Raw genomic sequence first — 15,034 nt, forward strand, 5'->3', positions numbered from 1 at the left:
GGGTCGAAGGACAAAAATAATTGTGGGACTTTCCGGTGCGGTTGAGTGCGTTGGAGGTAAAAGGCCAATGCTCTCTTACAGTCAAGAGTGTGAAGCGCCACCTCTCCGGGGTGAGAGTGGGGCTTGGGGAAAAACACGGGCAAGACGATGGACTGATTGAGGTGGAAATCAGACACTACTTTAGGCAAGAACTTTGGATGTGTGCGGAGTACCACCTTGTCATGGTGGAGTCCGCTACCAGGGCCTGTAGCTCACTAACTCGCTGGGCGGAAGTGAGTGCGAGCAGGAAAATCACCTTCCAAGTGAGGAATTTAGGATGGCATTTGTCTAGGGGCTCAAATGGAGGTTTCATTAGTTGAGCCAGAACCACATTAAGGTCCCAAACCACCGGAGGGGGTTTGAGAGGAGGGTGGACATTCAGAAGACCCTTCATGAAGCGAGAGACTAAGGGGTGGAGCGAGAGGGCTTTTCCTTCCAGGGGCTGATGAAAGGCCGCAATCGCACTGAGATGTACTCGAATGGAGTTGGTCTTTAGGCCGGAGTGAGATAATTGAAGTAAATAGTCAAGGACCAGAGGGACGGGGACCGACACCGGATCCTGGCTGTGAGAGGAGCACCAGGTTGAGAATCTGGTCCACTTTTGGGAATAGCAGGTTCTCGTCGAGGTCTTTCTAGAGGCCTCCAATATCTCCTTGACTGATTGAGACACGGAGAGAGAAATCAGGGGGAAAGAAACCAAGCATTCAGATGAAGAGATTGAAGATTGGGATGCAACAGCGAACCCTGACTCTGTGATAGTAGAGAGGGAAACCGAGGCAGAGGCAGTGGATCTCTGACACTGAGTTGAAGTAGAAGGGAAAACCAAGGCTGGCGTGGCCAGCGAGAAGCAATCAGGATCAGGGTGGCTTTCACCGTTTTCAGGTGGACCAGCGTCCGCAGGATCAGGGGAAACGGCGGGAACGCGTACAGAAACCTTCCCTCCCAGTCGAGGAGGAAGGCGTCGGCCTTGAGTCGGTCTGGGGAGTGTATCCGGGAGCAGAAGAAGGGCAGTTTGTGATTGTGGGGGGATGCAAACAGATCTATTTGAGGCGTCCCCCACTTTTCGAACACCTGTCGTAGGGTCTGAGAGTGCAGTGACCACTCGTGTGGCTGGAGGAGGCGGCTGAGTCTGTCCGCCAGACAGTTTTGTTCTCCTTGTATGTACACCGCTCGAAGGAAGGTGTTGTTGGAGATTTCCCATTCCAGAGGCGCATGGCTTCCCGACAGAGGGGCCAAGATCCTGTCCCCCCTTGTTTGTTTACGTAGTACATTGCTACCTGGTTGTCGGTTCGGATGAGGACCACCCGGTCGTGAAGCAGATGTTGGAAAGCTACAGCTGCGAGATAGATGGCCCGGAGCTCTAGCACGTTGATGTTACAGCGGCGGTCTTCTGCTGACCACATCCCCTGAGTGCGGAGGCCGTCCAGGTGGGTTCCCCAAGCGTACTCCGACGAGTCCGTGGTGAGTACCTTGCTGTGAGGAGGGGCGAGGAAGAGCAAACCTTTGGAAAGATTTGAAGAGTCGGCCCACCAGCGGAGCGATCGTTGCAAGGAAGGAGTCACTGTCACGGGACGATCGATCGGGTCCCGGTCTTGACGCCATTGAGAAGCCAGGGTCCATTGAGGGATTCTCAGATGGAGGCGGGCGAAGGGTGTGACATGGACGGTGGAGGCCATGTGGCCCAGGAGAGTCATCATCTGTCGAGCTGATACCGAGGTCAGCAGTGAGATCCTTCGGCTCAGACTTACTAACGCCTCTAGACGCGGAGGGGGGAGGAAGGAACAGAGGCGAACCGTGTCCAGCGTGGCCCCGATGAATTGTAGGGACTGCGAGGGGCGTAGTTGGGATTTTGGGAAGTTTATCTCGAACCCCAGACTCTGTAGGTAGATAATAGTCTGTTGGGTCGCTGAGATAACCCCTTCCCTGGATGGGGCTTTGATCAGCCAGTCGTCCAGGTAGGGGAATACCTGAAGACCTTGGGAGCGTAAGGTAGCTGCGACCACCACGAGGCACTTGGTGAAGACCCGAGGTGACGATGCTAGACCGAAGGGGAGGACTCGGTATTGCAGGTGCAGGTTTCCCACCTGAAAACGCAAGAACTTGCGGTGAGCGGGGTGCACTGGGATATGTGTGTACGCCTCCTTCAGATCGAGGGAGCAGAGCCAGTCGCCCTCGTCGATCAGGGGGTAGAGGATCGGTAGAGAAAGCATTCAAAATTTTTCCCGTACCAGGAATTTGTTGAGGCGTCTCAAGTCTAGTATTGGGCGAAGGTCTCCCGTTTTTTTCAGTACCAGGAAGTAACGGGAGTAGAAGCCCTTCCCCCGTTGGCTGGGGGGAACCTCCTCCACTGCTCTCAGGTGAAGCAGATCTCGAGCTTCGGAGAGGAGTAGGGGTAGCTGCGTCCGGTTGGGAGGGCAATTCCTTGGGGGGCTGTCTGGAGGAATGGCCCGAAAGTTGAGAGAGTATCCTGATGAGATCACGCCAAGGACCCATGCGTCCGACGTGACTTGTTCCCAGCGAGGGTAAAAGACTTTGAGGCAACCCCCGATGGGAAGGAGGCCTGGGACTATGGCGGAGGGGGCCCGCCCCCTTCCGCGTATCCCGTCAAAAGGACGGGGACGGTATGGTAGTCGCAGGCGGTTGGGACTTGGGCAGAGCCCGATGGTGGGCTTGCGGACGCCTGGGCGGAGGCCGCGAGAAGGCAGGAGTGGATTTTTGTGAGTAGCGGCGCGGAGGGGCCCTGAACGGCCTGGACGCGGGCGGTTTAGGCTTTTGCCGCACGAGGGAGGCAAACGAGCATTCGTGTTCAGAGAGGCGTTTTGTAGCCGCCTCGATAGTGTCATCGAACAGTTCTTAACCCACGCAGGGGAGGTTAGCCAACCGGTCCTGTAAGTTGGGGTCCATGTCGACCAGGCGCAGCCAAGCTAGTCGGCGCATGGCGATAGCAAAGGCTGCCTCTCTGGAGGAGAGTTCGAAGCTATCGTAGGCCGCGTGGAATAGATGGAGGCGTAGGTTGGAGAGGGACTCTGCAAGCAGGCTAAACGCTCCTTGGCGGGAGGCCAGTAAGTCAGTTTCAAAGGCTCTCAGTAGTCCAATGAGGTGTTTGAGATAGGATGTGAAGGTGAAAGTGTAGCTTTGCACCCTAGAGGCCATCATCGCATTTTGATATAGTCTCCTGCCGAACTTGTCTAGGGTTCGGCCTTCTCGGCCTGGGGGGACCGCCGCTGAGACCCTGGAGGGGTGAGCCTTTTTCAAGGAGGATTCTACTAACAGCGATTGGTGGGAGAGCTGCGGTTGTTCAAATCCCGGGAAGGGTACTGTACAGTACTTGGCCTCCATTTTGGAGGGTACTGCTGTGACCATATAGGGGGTCTTGAGGTTCCTGAAGAAAGCCTGTTGGAGTACCGGGTTAGGCGGTAAGCGAAGGGACTCTCTGGGCAGTGATGGCATATCCAGCTCCGCTAGGTACTCCTTAGAGTATCTGGAGTCGGACTGGAGGTCTAAGTCCAAAGCGTGGCCCTTGTTCTGGACAAAGCGAGAGAAGGATGGGCGGGATGTTCCCGAGGCCCCTTGCGGGGTCGGTGAACGAGACCTCCGTCGGGTGGAGAAGGATGGGGAGGCTTCCCTCGAGTATCGAGGTTCCTGCTCCGATCCACGCTCCGAGACCGGGGAAGCACTGTGAAAGTGCATCACGGGACGCATCGAGTCAGAAGATGATCTCTTCTGGCTCATGGGACCCTCAACCACCAGAGGGCATCCCCTGAAAATCAGGGGAGGGAAGTTTCATGGCGATCCCAGGAAGTACTTCTTCACCGAAAGAGTGGTGGATCATTGGAACAGACTCCCACCCCAGGTGATAAAGGCCAGTAGCATAACGGATTTTAAGAAAAAATGGGATACTCACGTGGGATCTTTAAGGGAGTAAATTCAGGGGGGGGATACTTGGAATGGGCAGACTTGGTGGGCTATAGCCCTTTTCTGCCGCTTTTTCTATGTTTCTATGTAAAGTGTTCCGGGGTCGTGGATCTCCGTCGTCTCGAGGAGCCCCTCGGAGACGATGCCGGGGTTCGGGGTACCGATCGATGTTGGATCGGTGACCTCGACCCGGACTCCCTCGGTGAAAGTCTGAAACCTCGGATCGGAGCCCCGGTCCGAGGGGGAGTTCGGAGGACGCGCGGGTTGGAGAGTGATAGCTCTGTCACCCTCAGCGGTCCCGTACGAGGTGTAGGTGAATGGCCTCGTAGAGTGGGGGAACCTCGGGCCTTCTTGGAGGTACGGCAGTTCGAGGTTTCTGTCGTTTTAGCACGACGTTTTGCCCCGCGGCGGTCTGTGGAGGGAGAGCGCCTTGGGTGTCTCGGCGAGGAGTCCGAGGAGGATGGGATGCGGCGAAGCTTGCGCGCTTTTCCTCAAGGTGGCTCGACGCGAGGCTCAGGCTGGTCTGGCACATGCGGGGTCGAGGTCGAGGCCGGTTGTAGATGGGCCATTGCAGCGGACAGCTCCGATGAGATCATCGCTCAGAGTAGGTCCTGGAAAACGGGCACGGACAGCATCGAGGGCATGTCCACTGCCTCGGTGCACTCCACCGGGGGCGACCTCGTATCAGAGTATTCCCGTGTGGTGGAGGCACGGCCCGAAGGCTTGGAGGGTTTCGCCGGGGCTGTGAGCATGGGACTTCCGCCATGCATTGCCGGTGTCCCCGAGGCTGGCTTCTTCGCTGTTACGGAACCTGAACAGGGAAGAGGGGACTTACCCGGAGCCGAGGCTTTCTGTTGTTCCGAGGACTTCGGATTGGAGTCTCGAGGCGATGCCGAGGTATTCGGGGCCGAGTTCAAGGCCGGGGCCGACCTCGAGGCCGAGGTAGAGGGTTGGTCGGCAGCGAAGAGATCCGCCATGCGGGCTTTTTTTCGGCGGAGGGCCCGGTTCTGGAAAGTAGCACACTGGGGGCAGGAGTCAGTTGGATGAGCGGCCCCCAGGCAGAGGATGCACCGGCGATGCGGGTCTGTGATGGAAAGAAGCCGCTCGCACCGGGTGCACTTTTTTAAAGCCAATCAAAGGCCGGGACATAGAATCGAAAGTGGCCGCGGCTCGAGTAGCCACGCGGCCACGGGGACCCAGAAGCCTCCGGGTCGGTCAAAAATGAAGCAGGAACAAGTTGAACAAGAAAAAATTTGCGCACAGCGACTTAATCGAGAAAAAATAAGAAAAATCGCGGTGCTAGAAGGCAGTTGGGGCAGAGCCTGAAAAAACACGACTTCTAGGCTCAGCGGAAAATTTTGAACTGGAGACCACGAGGGGATGCGCCCCCTAGTGGAGCAGGAAGGCATGCATGCGTGGAGCAGCAGAGCAAACTTAAATCTTCAATCAAGTTTGCTTGAAAATGCTTCCGCATCGGGGCTCCGTAGATGACGTCACCCACATGTGAGAATATCATGCCTGCTTGTCCTGGGATAATCACTATTTCCAGTGCAATCGGTGAGACATTCTAGACAGCTGGATTATTTCCCTATACCTGTGCAGTTTAGCACTCTCTACAGTTTTTTCCTTTTGTACTCATAACTGCAGCTGTGTGTGTTCTAGTAGTTAGATATTGGTTCTGGTCTCCTGAGGATTTGCAGGGCGGCAATGTGGTCTTCTCTTTACACTTTTGCCAAGTTCTACAGAATGGATGTAGCTGCAAGGCAGGACTCAGCTTTCGGGTCCTAAGGGTTGGCACAACAAGCTCACTCTAGCTATTTGGAGGACTGCTTTTATACGTCCCAGCTGTCTAGAATGTCTCACCTATTGCGCTGGAAAAAGAGATTTTGTACTTAACCTGGTAGCTCTTTTCCAGTAGATAGGTGAGACATTCTAGACTCCCCGTCCTGCCCTTCCTGCGCTTGCTTTCAGTTTTCAGTCTGTTTATGCTTCTTCAAACTGATTCTTGGATGCCTATCAGCTCTTGAGGGCTGGGAAGAATTTGTATATATGTTCCATTTTTTGGGAAGTAGCTTCTGAGCTCCTTTGAAGCCTGTGTTGGCAGTTAATGGTACTATTTAGTTACTTTTGAACAGAATAATTTGTTTTGCCTCTACTTCACGTATATTGGGTGCTTGGGCTTTAAAGTGAACAGTGAAGTACACCAGAGGCAGAGTGAAGATTCCTACTGAAGTATGCGGGTATGGGGAAATATCCCAGCTGTCTCGAATCTCACCTATCTACTGGAAAACAGCTTACCAGGGTAAGTACATAACCTCTTTCTAGTACATTCAAGGAAACAGAAACTGGCAGAAACCGGTGAGCTAAAGTTTTACTCTTCAGACTACACACGGGCATTAAGCCTTAAGGTATTTGTGCATTAGCTATTAAATCTCCTAGACAACAAAATGCACAAATACCTTAAGGCTTAATGCCCGTGTGTAGTCTGAGGAGTAAAACTTTAGCTCACCGGTTTCTGCCAGTTTCTGTTTCCTTGAATAAGCTTCAGAGACTGCAGTTCTTTCCCAACACCATAGTCCTCTGGATGTCTCCTAAGTTTCTGCCAAAAGTGGTTTCCATGTTCCATTCCAGTCTCTCCATTGCACTACCTCTGTTCTTTTCAAAACTGCATAAAACACAAGAGAACTTCACACGGGACATCCTCAGTATTTTCAATGCTCCAGTTTGAACTGGATCAGAACAGTGTACTTTGTCCAAATGGCCAACAGGTACTGCTAATCCCTCTACAGCAACAGCACAAGGAAATCTGCAGCAGTTCCTTCAGCTAGGCGATGCTGCAAAGATTCTTTAATTACTAACCAACTTCCTGCCTTCTGTTTTCTTCTCCAAATCTTCCCACCAAGGATACTGGTAAGGCAACCCTCAGCTTGGCACACTCCATCCTGCTTGTCAATGGAGAAAGGAGACCCGCTTCCCCTGTCATGTGGATTCTTTGCACAGAGTAAGGTAAATCAAACACACCCTTCTCCTGGGGGAGCTGCTTCTAGAGTTTTGCCATGGACAAAGAGGAAGAGCAGCCGCCACATGGGAAACCCAGCACATATTGGTGCTGTCAGGTGATATTGCCCACAGGTGTTTCAACTCTGCTTTACTACCTGCTGAGCCAAGAAAATCTTATCTAAAGAAATGACTTGTTTTCAGCCTCCTACGCTTGCATTTTATGCTTCCCATTACAGGGTTTGGCACTGCTTGGAGGTAAGTCATGTTTAACAAGCCTGACCAGCAGCCTGTTTTACTGCATTCCCCAAAGGAAAGAAGGGGGGGAGGAGGGAGGTTAGTTAAGGGAAGAATTAGTGTGTGTTAATGATTCCCTTTACTTACTGTCTTATAAACTGGACTGCATCCTCATACTTCATACCGCTCTCAATGAGTGCAAGTGCTACCAGTACTGGAGCCCTAGAAAAGACCCAAAAAGAGAGGCTAAGAGACAAAAGAAGCACACATCAGGATGAGCACCTCTGCATCCCTAGGAGAGCACTCACCTGCCCAAGCCTGCCACGCAGTGCACAGCAATGCAGCATCCCGGTTCTTCACGAAATTTGGTTTTTAAGAGGTTTAGCCAGTCATCGACTATTTGAGTTGGGGGTGGGGCTCCATCATCAAAGGGCCAGTCCTTTTGAGGTGAAAAAGAGCATTATTGTACACTTTCATTTCAACATGGTTACTTAACATAAAGCACAAAAGCACCTGCCCCCCCAAAAAAAAACAAAAAAAAAGCCATCAAACCTCTGGCTCTTTGTAAACCTTCATCTATTACACAAATAACCTAGTTGTACATTAAAAATATTTCACTGAAAGGGCTGAAACATAAGCCACACTTAAGCTTTGTTATGAGAGGTTTGATCAGCACACTGCTGCTCATAGGGAAGAAGAGACTGTAACCTTCCAATTACAGCGCCAGCAACACTGGGATTTTTATATTAAAAAAAAAAAAAAAAATCACAGCAGCTCTGAACAAAGCGACTGGTAGCAAGACACGACATCACTCACACCCTTGCTGACCAGGGCATCATCCGTGCTACCTTAGCCCCATTAGTTCACAACTGCCAAATCAACAATCACCTGCTTCTCCAAGACTCAGGAACGCCATGGTCACATGCTCAGAAGCGAGTCAAATCAGCGATTCATTGAGCCCAACATCTTCAATCCTAAGCCACTTGGAATTAGCAAATCCTAATTCCCCACCCCCCACTCATTCCTTCTTCCCAGAAGAAAGAGGTAACTATTGAGTTTCTGGAGTCCAGGTTCATTTAAGCTTTAAGCTCATCCTTTAGCATCAAACACAAAACTTAATTGATCCTTTGGAAACAAAATACTTTGTCCATTTTTTTTAAATCTGCTACCTGTTAGGGCTAGGACTAAGGGAGAATCCACAAAACTATTTTGTATTTTTCCTTTGTGAGGGAATGGAAGTTGGGTGATTACTACTTAATACCATACTTGTCACATATACTGCTGTTTTAATATATAGGTTCTTCATTGGAGTAGAGCAATATACACAATTGAAAAAATGTAACCTAATGTACTATTTGAGTTTAATTGTTTGATATACCATTCTTCATGGACAGCAGGATAGGTGCACTGTCTATCAGGTGCCAAAATTCAAGAGGTTACGGAGAGCTTGCCGAGACTCATCAAGCCCACTGACCATTATCTAATGCTGCTCGCCCATGGTCATCTGAATGTATCAAAAGTGACTTCCTGGCTCTGGGAGAGAGGGTGCCTTTGACACTTGTAAGTGATGCATACTTCTAGATAAAATTGCCCCTTAAGAACATAAGAATAATTTTGCTGGGTCAGACCAATGGTCCTTCAAGCCCAGTAGCCCAGTGGCCAATCCAGGTCACTAGTACCTGGCCAAAACCCAAGGAGTAGCAACATTTCATGCTACCGATCCAGGGCAAGCAGTGGCTTCCCTCATGTCTTTCTCAGTAACAGACTATGGACTTTTCCTCCAGGAACTTGTCCAAACCTTTCTTAAAACCAGCTATGCTATCTGTTACCACATCCTCTTGCAACATGTTCCAGAGCTTAATTATTCTCTGAGTGAAAAAATATTTCCTCCTATTGGTTTTAAATGTATTTCTCTGTAACTTCATTGAGTATCCCCTAGGTCTTTGTAATTTTTGACGGAGTAAAAAATTGATCCACTTGTACCTGTTCTACTCCACTCAGGATTTTGTAGACTTCAATCATTATCTCCCCTCAGCTGTCTCTTTTCCAAGCTGAAGAGCCCTAACCGTGTTAGTCTTTTCTCATATGAAAGGAGTTCCATCCCCTTTATCATCTTGGTCGCTCTTCTTTGAACCTTTTCTAGCGCCACTATATCTTTCTTGAGATAAGGAGACTAGAATTGAACGCAATACTCCAGATGAGGTTGCACCATGGAGCGATACATAGGCATTATGACATTCTTAGTCTTGTTAACCATCCCTTTTTTAATAATTCCTTGCATCTTGTTTGCTTTTTTTGGGCACATTGAGCAGAAGGTTTCATCATACTGTCTACAATGACACCCAGATCCTTTTCTTGAACGCTAACCACCAAATTGGACCCTAGCATCGGGTAACTGTGATTTGGGTTATTCTTCCCAATGTGCATCACTTTTCATTTGTCCACATTAAATTTCATCTGCCATTTGGACGCCCAGTCTTCCAATTTCCTAAGGTCTGCCTTCAATTTTTCACAGTCTGCATGCGCTTTAACAACTTAGAACAGTTTAAGTCTAAGTATAGGTCTATTAATCAGCTGAAATGGCAGACACCTTTAAAAACTAAACATTCAGGGACAGCAGGCAGATATTCTCACAAATGGGTGACGTCACCAACGGAGCCCTGGTACAGACCACTTTAAGTCTGTAGAAAGTTTGCGATAGCCCGAACCGTGCATGCGCAAGTGCCTTCCTCCCCAACGTAAGGCACACGGTCCCTCAGTTAAGATAAGCCAGCTAAAAAGCCAACCCAGGGAGGTGGGTGGGATGTGAGACTATCTTCCTGCTGTCCCTGGATAACACCTGTTACGGTAACTAACTGTGCTTTATCCCAGGACAAGCAGATAGCATATTCTCACGAATCAAAGCATCTGAGCCATCATGTGTCGTTCAGGGTGCTTTAAAATCTGTATTAGCACTATTTAAAGATCTGGCCTCAAATCCAGGATTGCGTTCTGTAATCTAAATCCCAGCCTAGTTTCTTATCTTAATCTACCTTCCCTACTCAGCACTCTTTCTTTAAAATGGGCTACAATGAACTTGCCAGCACCCATACTGTATCAGATTCCATCACAGGTCACAACAGGTATAATGTCATGTCTGATTACTTCATGGGTAACATCTACATTATAGCCACAGTCTCAAATACTTTGCAAAATTTGCCATCTTATTTCTTTTTCTGTATCATTAGCCTAACATATTCCAAAATTATTACATCAATCCTGGCTAATTAATGCATTTCTTTACACCTCAGTTCATAGCCAGAATGAAAAATAGGCCACAGAAGCAGAAGAATCCCTTCAGCCTACCAGAATTGCTCCATTTGTACTAGACAGTCATTGCATGTGTACTGAATAGAATTTCTATTAAACATGTCTTCCCCAGAACCATGTAAACTACTATCAAAAACATCATGTCTGACGAGTCACTGGGACAAGGAATCAGGAAAACAAAAGATATAGGATGGGACAGATATGAGAGATCACTTGTGCCAAGATGGAACAGACTAGTCAGTGATGACACTCACAAAAACCTGGATTCCTTCCTGTTCAACAGGTGCTTTATCATATGTAGAATCACAAACTCGCACCAAAGTTGTCACTCCATACTTCTTCAGCTCCTAGAAAGAAAAAAAATGAAGAGATAAAACAATAAAAAAATCAGCTGCTCTGTCTTTTGTGAGGGGTTGGTGAGATAGCCCGGATTTACTACCGTATTTTCGTGGATATAACACGCGCGTTATACGCGTTTTTACGTACCGCGCATACCCTTCGCGCGTTATATGCCTGAGCGCGGTATACAAAATTTTTTTTACATATTTCACACCCCGCCCGACGCCCGATTCATCATCCGGAAGGACGCTCGCACCCCCACCGCTCGCACCCCCACCCCGAAGGACCGCCGACTCCCCGACAATATCGGGCCAGGAGGGAGCCCAAACCCTCCTGGCCACGGCGACCCCCTACCCCCACCTCGCACTACATTACGGGCAGGAGGGATCCTAGGCCCTCCTGCCCTCGACGCATACCCCCCTCCCCCCAACGACCGCCCCCCCCAAGAACCTCCGACCGCCCCCCCAGCCGACCCGCGATCCCCCTAGCGACCCCCACGACCCCCCCACCCCCCTTCCCCGTACCTTTGGTAGTTGGCCGGACAGATGGGAGCCAAACCCGCCTGTCCGGCAGGCAGCCAACGAAGGAATGAGGCCGGATTGGCCCATCCATCCTAAAGCTCCGCCTACTGGTGGGGCCTAAGGCGCGTGGGCCAATCAGAATAGGCCCTGGAGCCTTAGGTCCCACCTGGGGGCGCGGCCTGAGGCACATGGGCCCAACCCGACCATGTGCCTCAGGCCACGCCCCCAGGTGGGACCTAAGGCTCCAGGGCCTATTCTGATTGGCCCACGCGCCTTAGGCCCCACCAGTAGGCGGAGCTTTAGGATGGATGGGCCAATCCGGCCTCATTCCTTCGTTGGCTGCCTGCCGGACAGGCGGGTTTGGCTCCCGTCTGTCCGGCCAACTACCAAAGGTACGGGGAAGGGGGGTGGGAGGGTCGTGGGGGTCGCCAGGGGGATCGCGGGTCGGCTGGGGGGGCGGTCGGAGGTTCTTGGGGGGGGCGGTCGTTGGGGGGGAGGGGGGTTTGCGTCGAGGGCAGGAGGGCCTAGGATCCCTCCTGCCCGTAATGTAGTGCGAGGTGGGGGTAGGGGGTCACCGTGGCGGGGCAGTGCACGGAAAGTCAGGGCGGGTGAACGGAGAGTCGGGACAGCGCACGGAGAGGCGGGGCAGTGCACGGAAAGTCATGGCAGGTGAACGGAGAGTCGGGACAGCGCACGGAGAGGCGGGGCAGTGCACGGAAAGTCATGGCAGGTGAACGGAGAGTCGGGACAGCGCACGGAGAGGCGGGGCAGTGCACGGAAAGTCATGGCAGGTGAACAGAGAGTCGGGACAGCGCACGGAGAGGCGGGGCAGTGCACGGAAAGTCAGGGCAGGTGAACGGAGAGTCGGGGCAACCAGAGGAGAGTCGGGGAGGGCGAAAGGAGAGTCGGGGTGGCCAGAGGAGAGTCGGGCAGCATGCGCGGTATACCCATGAGCGCTGTATACAAAAGTTTCCGTACATACAAGTGTGGTTTCTGCGCGCTATACCCGTGTGCGCGTTTTACACAGGTGCGCGTTATATCCGCGAAAATACGGTAATTATAAAATTAAACTCTTTTTTTTTTTTTATAAATCTTATTCATTTTGAATTTTTCATCAAGTGTACAGAAAATCAGTCAAATAATATACAATTCCACTTGAAATTCTACAATTCTCACACAAAAGAGTTTAATCCCCTCCCACCCCCCATAAAACATATTTTATAAATAACATATCCCATAATATAATAACTATATCCTTTTCCATGTAATAATAAGATAAACTAAAACCCACCCTCCCTCCCTATATCACTTATATTAATAGGGGAAAAATATTGATTAGTCATTATAATACTTTATTAATGGCCCCCATACATCCTCAAATTTCTTAAAACAGCCTTTTTAACAGCTAATAATAAAATTAAACTCTTAAAAGCAATGAAAATGCAAAGTTCCTTTTACAAGTCTAGAATGAAAGGAACCCAGTAACAAGCAAGGTGATAAAGTGCAGAACCTCAGGTTATATCACACTCCTTCTGCTCAGAATCAACACTGGAATCTTGTGGTCTCAAACTCAAACCCTTTGCAGGGCCACATTTTGGATTTGTAGGTACTTGGAGGGCCTCAGAAAAAATAGTTAATGTCTTATTAAAGAAATGACAATTTTACATGAGGTAAAACTCTTTCTAGTTTATAAATCTTTCCTTTTGGCTAAGTCTTAATAATAATATTGTCATTTATAGCTAAAGAGCAATATCATCAAGAAACTGTTTTATTTTACTTTTGTGATTATATGATAAACATAACGAGGGCCTCAAAATAGTTCCTGGCGGGCCGCAAGTTTGAGACCACTACTTTATAACTATTCCCCTGCCTCACACAATGTTGTGGGCATCAAAGTCGGGGTAAAACTGCAAAATTCACCCTCTACCTAAGCTATTTTTGGTGCCAGCTTCTGTTAACACTTACCTCTGTGAACTTACTGAGTGTAGCATTTGTTGGATTGTGGGTAATTAGAAACCTCATGCTTTCATAAGTGATCTCTACTGGAGCTGGGCGATTCATAATGGCAAATGGGGGAAAAAAGGAAGGTGGAAAATCAAAAACCTTTTAGAAAATTTCACAGTAGAGATCATCAAAATCTCTTCCCCTTCCTGTCGCCTTCCGTTCACTTGTTTCTTCTATAAAGCAGGGCTTGTCTGCTTCATAAATGGGAAGACTGGTTTTAAGATGGGATCCACCTCCACTTTTACTCCTCAAATGCAGGAGGATATTATCCGTCAGATCCTGAAAATCCTACAGCACGCAGGAATGAGCAACAGGGAGGCACTGTGGAGACAAGAAAAAGTGCATAGCAGATCTCCACTCTTGATTCCTGATGCTTACTTAGCTTTAGAAAAAAAATCAGGAAAATATTCCAAAAATACAAAAAGAGGGGGGAAATTAATATATAAAAACGTCAGATATTTGACACGGCTTCTGATGTGCTGAGAAAACTTCAAGGCAGAGTAATAATGGCACGTGGGACCCCTGAGCTCACTTATCAGCCACAATGCTGTGCTGTGCTTGGCAGAAATCTGCCCTGATGCTCAAAATCGCCATAAATGTGTGACGGATATTCCAACAGGAATCCTAAAAGGACAGAAAAAACAAAAAAGCTGTATCAGTGCAAGAGATGAGGTACAGAATGCTTGTGCAAATGCTATTTCATACCCTATAGGTATGCATGTAACTCATTTATATACTGATTCATGCTCTAAGAAAGAATCTTAGAGCTGCCCTGCTCTCTGACATGTTAATATGCTCAGCATAAATACTGGTTTCCTCACACAAAGCATCCTACAGGTGAGGAAGCAGAGCTTCAAAGCTATTAGGGATGGATCAAGAAACCATTTTCCAATACTTACATCCCTTAAAAGCACCAGATTTTGTCCTCCCTCTCCCATTATTATGCTTAAAGGTTTTCAGAGAAAAATAGTTTAAAAAATATTTTTTAAAAACAAAGACTTCAGTGGTAAAAGCTCTACAAGTCACAGAATTAGGTGGTGTCAGTCTCCATTTCTAAGGTGGAGTTGGCATTTGGACTACACCTATGTAACTCCATGGAGTAGGCCGGGGACCCCTGAATTTCTTGGGTATCTAGGCATAAGTGTCTTTGGTACAATTTCCCAATCAACATGCAGAGAGCCAATGACAGATATTCTGGATAAAGGGATTATAGTGGTGGTTCTGGCAATAAGTTGTTTGATTGCAAGTACATCGATGACTCATAAATTCATATTCTAGAAAGCAATGTTACTTACCGTAACAGTTGCTATCCAGGGACAGCAGGCAGCTATTCTCACTAGTGGGTGATGTCATCCGACAGAGCCCTGATACGGACGTCTCACAAGCATATTTTGCTTGAAGAAACTCAGAAGTTTCGAGATGCCCGCACCGCGCATGCGCCAGTGCCTTCCCGCCCGATGGTCCAGGCGTGTCTCCTCAGTTCAGGTAGCTAGCAGAGAAGCCAACCCAGGGGAGGTGGGTGGGACGTGAGAATAGCTGCCTGCTGTCCCTGGATAACAACTGTTACGGTAAGTAACATCGCTTTATCCCAGGATAAGCAGGCAGGTATTCTCACTAGTGGGTGACCTCCAAGCTAACCTCAATGGGATGGTGGGAGAGTTGGCAACTTAGGA

The 15,034-nt window shown here is 49.2% G+C and overlaps 1 protein-coding gene across 2 annotated transcripts in view; it reads right to left on the minus strand.

Moving 5' to 3' along the window:
* The window catches only part of PTP4A2 (protein tyrosine phosphatase 4A2), a 57,649-nt gene that overhangs the window by 6,107 nt on the left and 36,508 nt on the right, over positions 1-15,034 (minus strand). For both annotated transcript variants that reach the window (XM_033955383.1, XM_033955384.1), the window contains exons 2-5: positions 13,323-13,985; positions 10,752-10,844; positions 7,497-7,627; positions 7,336-7,410 (exon numbers count right to left, since the gene is read on the minus strand). In XM_033955383.1, the coding sequence (XP_033811274.1) occupies positions 7,336-7,410; positions 7,497-7,627; positions 10,752-10,844; positions 13,323-13,418 (395 nt within the window). In that variant the 5' untranslated portion in view covers positions 13,419-13,985. The remainder of the gene's footprint in view (positions 1-7,335; positions 7,411-7,496; positions 7,628-10,751; positions 10,845-13,322; positions 13,986-15,034) is intronic.

The sequence above is a fragment of the Geotrypetes seraphini genome, chromosome 8 (genome assembly GCF_902459505.1).
Source record: "Geotrypetes seraphini chromosome 8, aGeoSer1.1, whole genome shotgun sequence".
In the NCBI taxonomy this organism is placed as follows: Eukaryota; Metazoa; Chordata; class Amphibia; order Gymnophiona; family Dermophiidae; genus Geotrypetes; species Geotrypetes seraphini.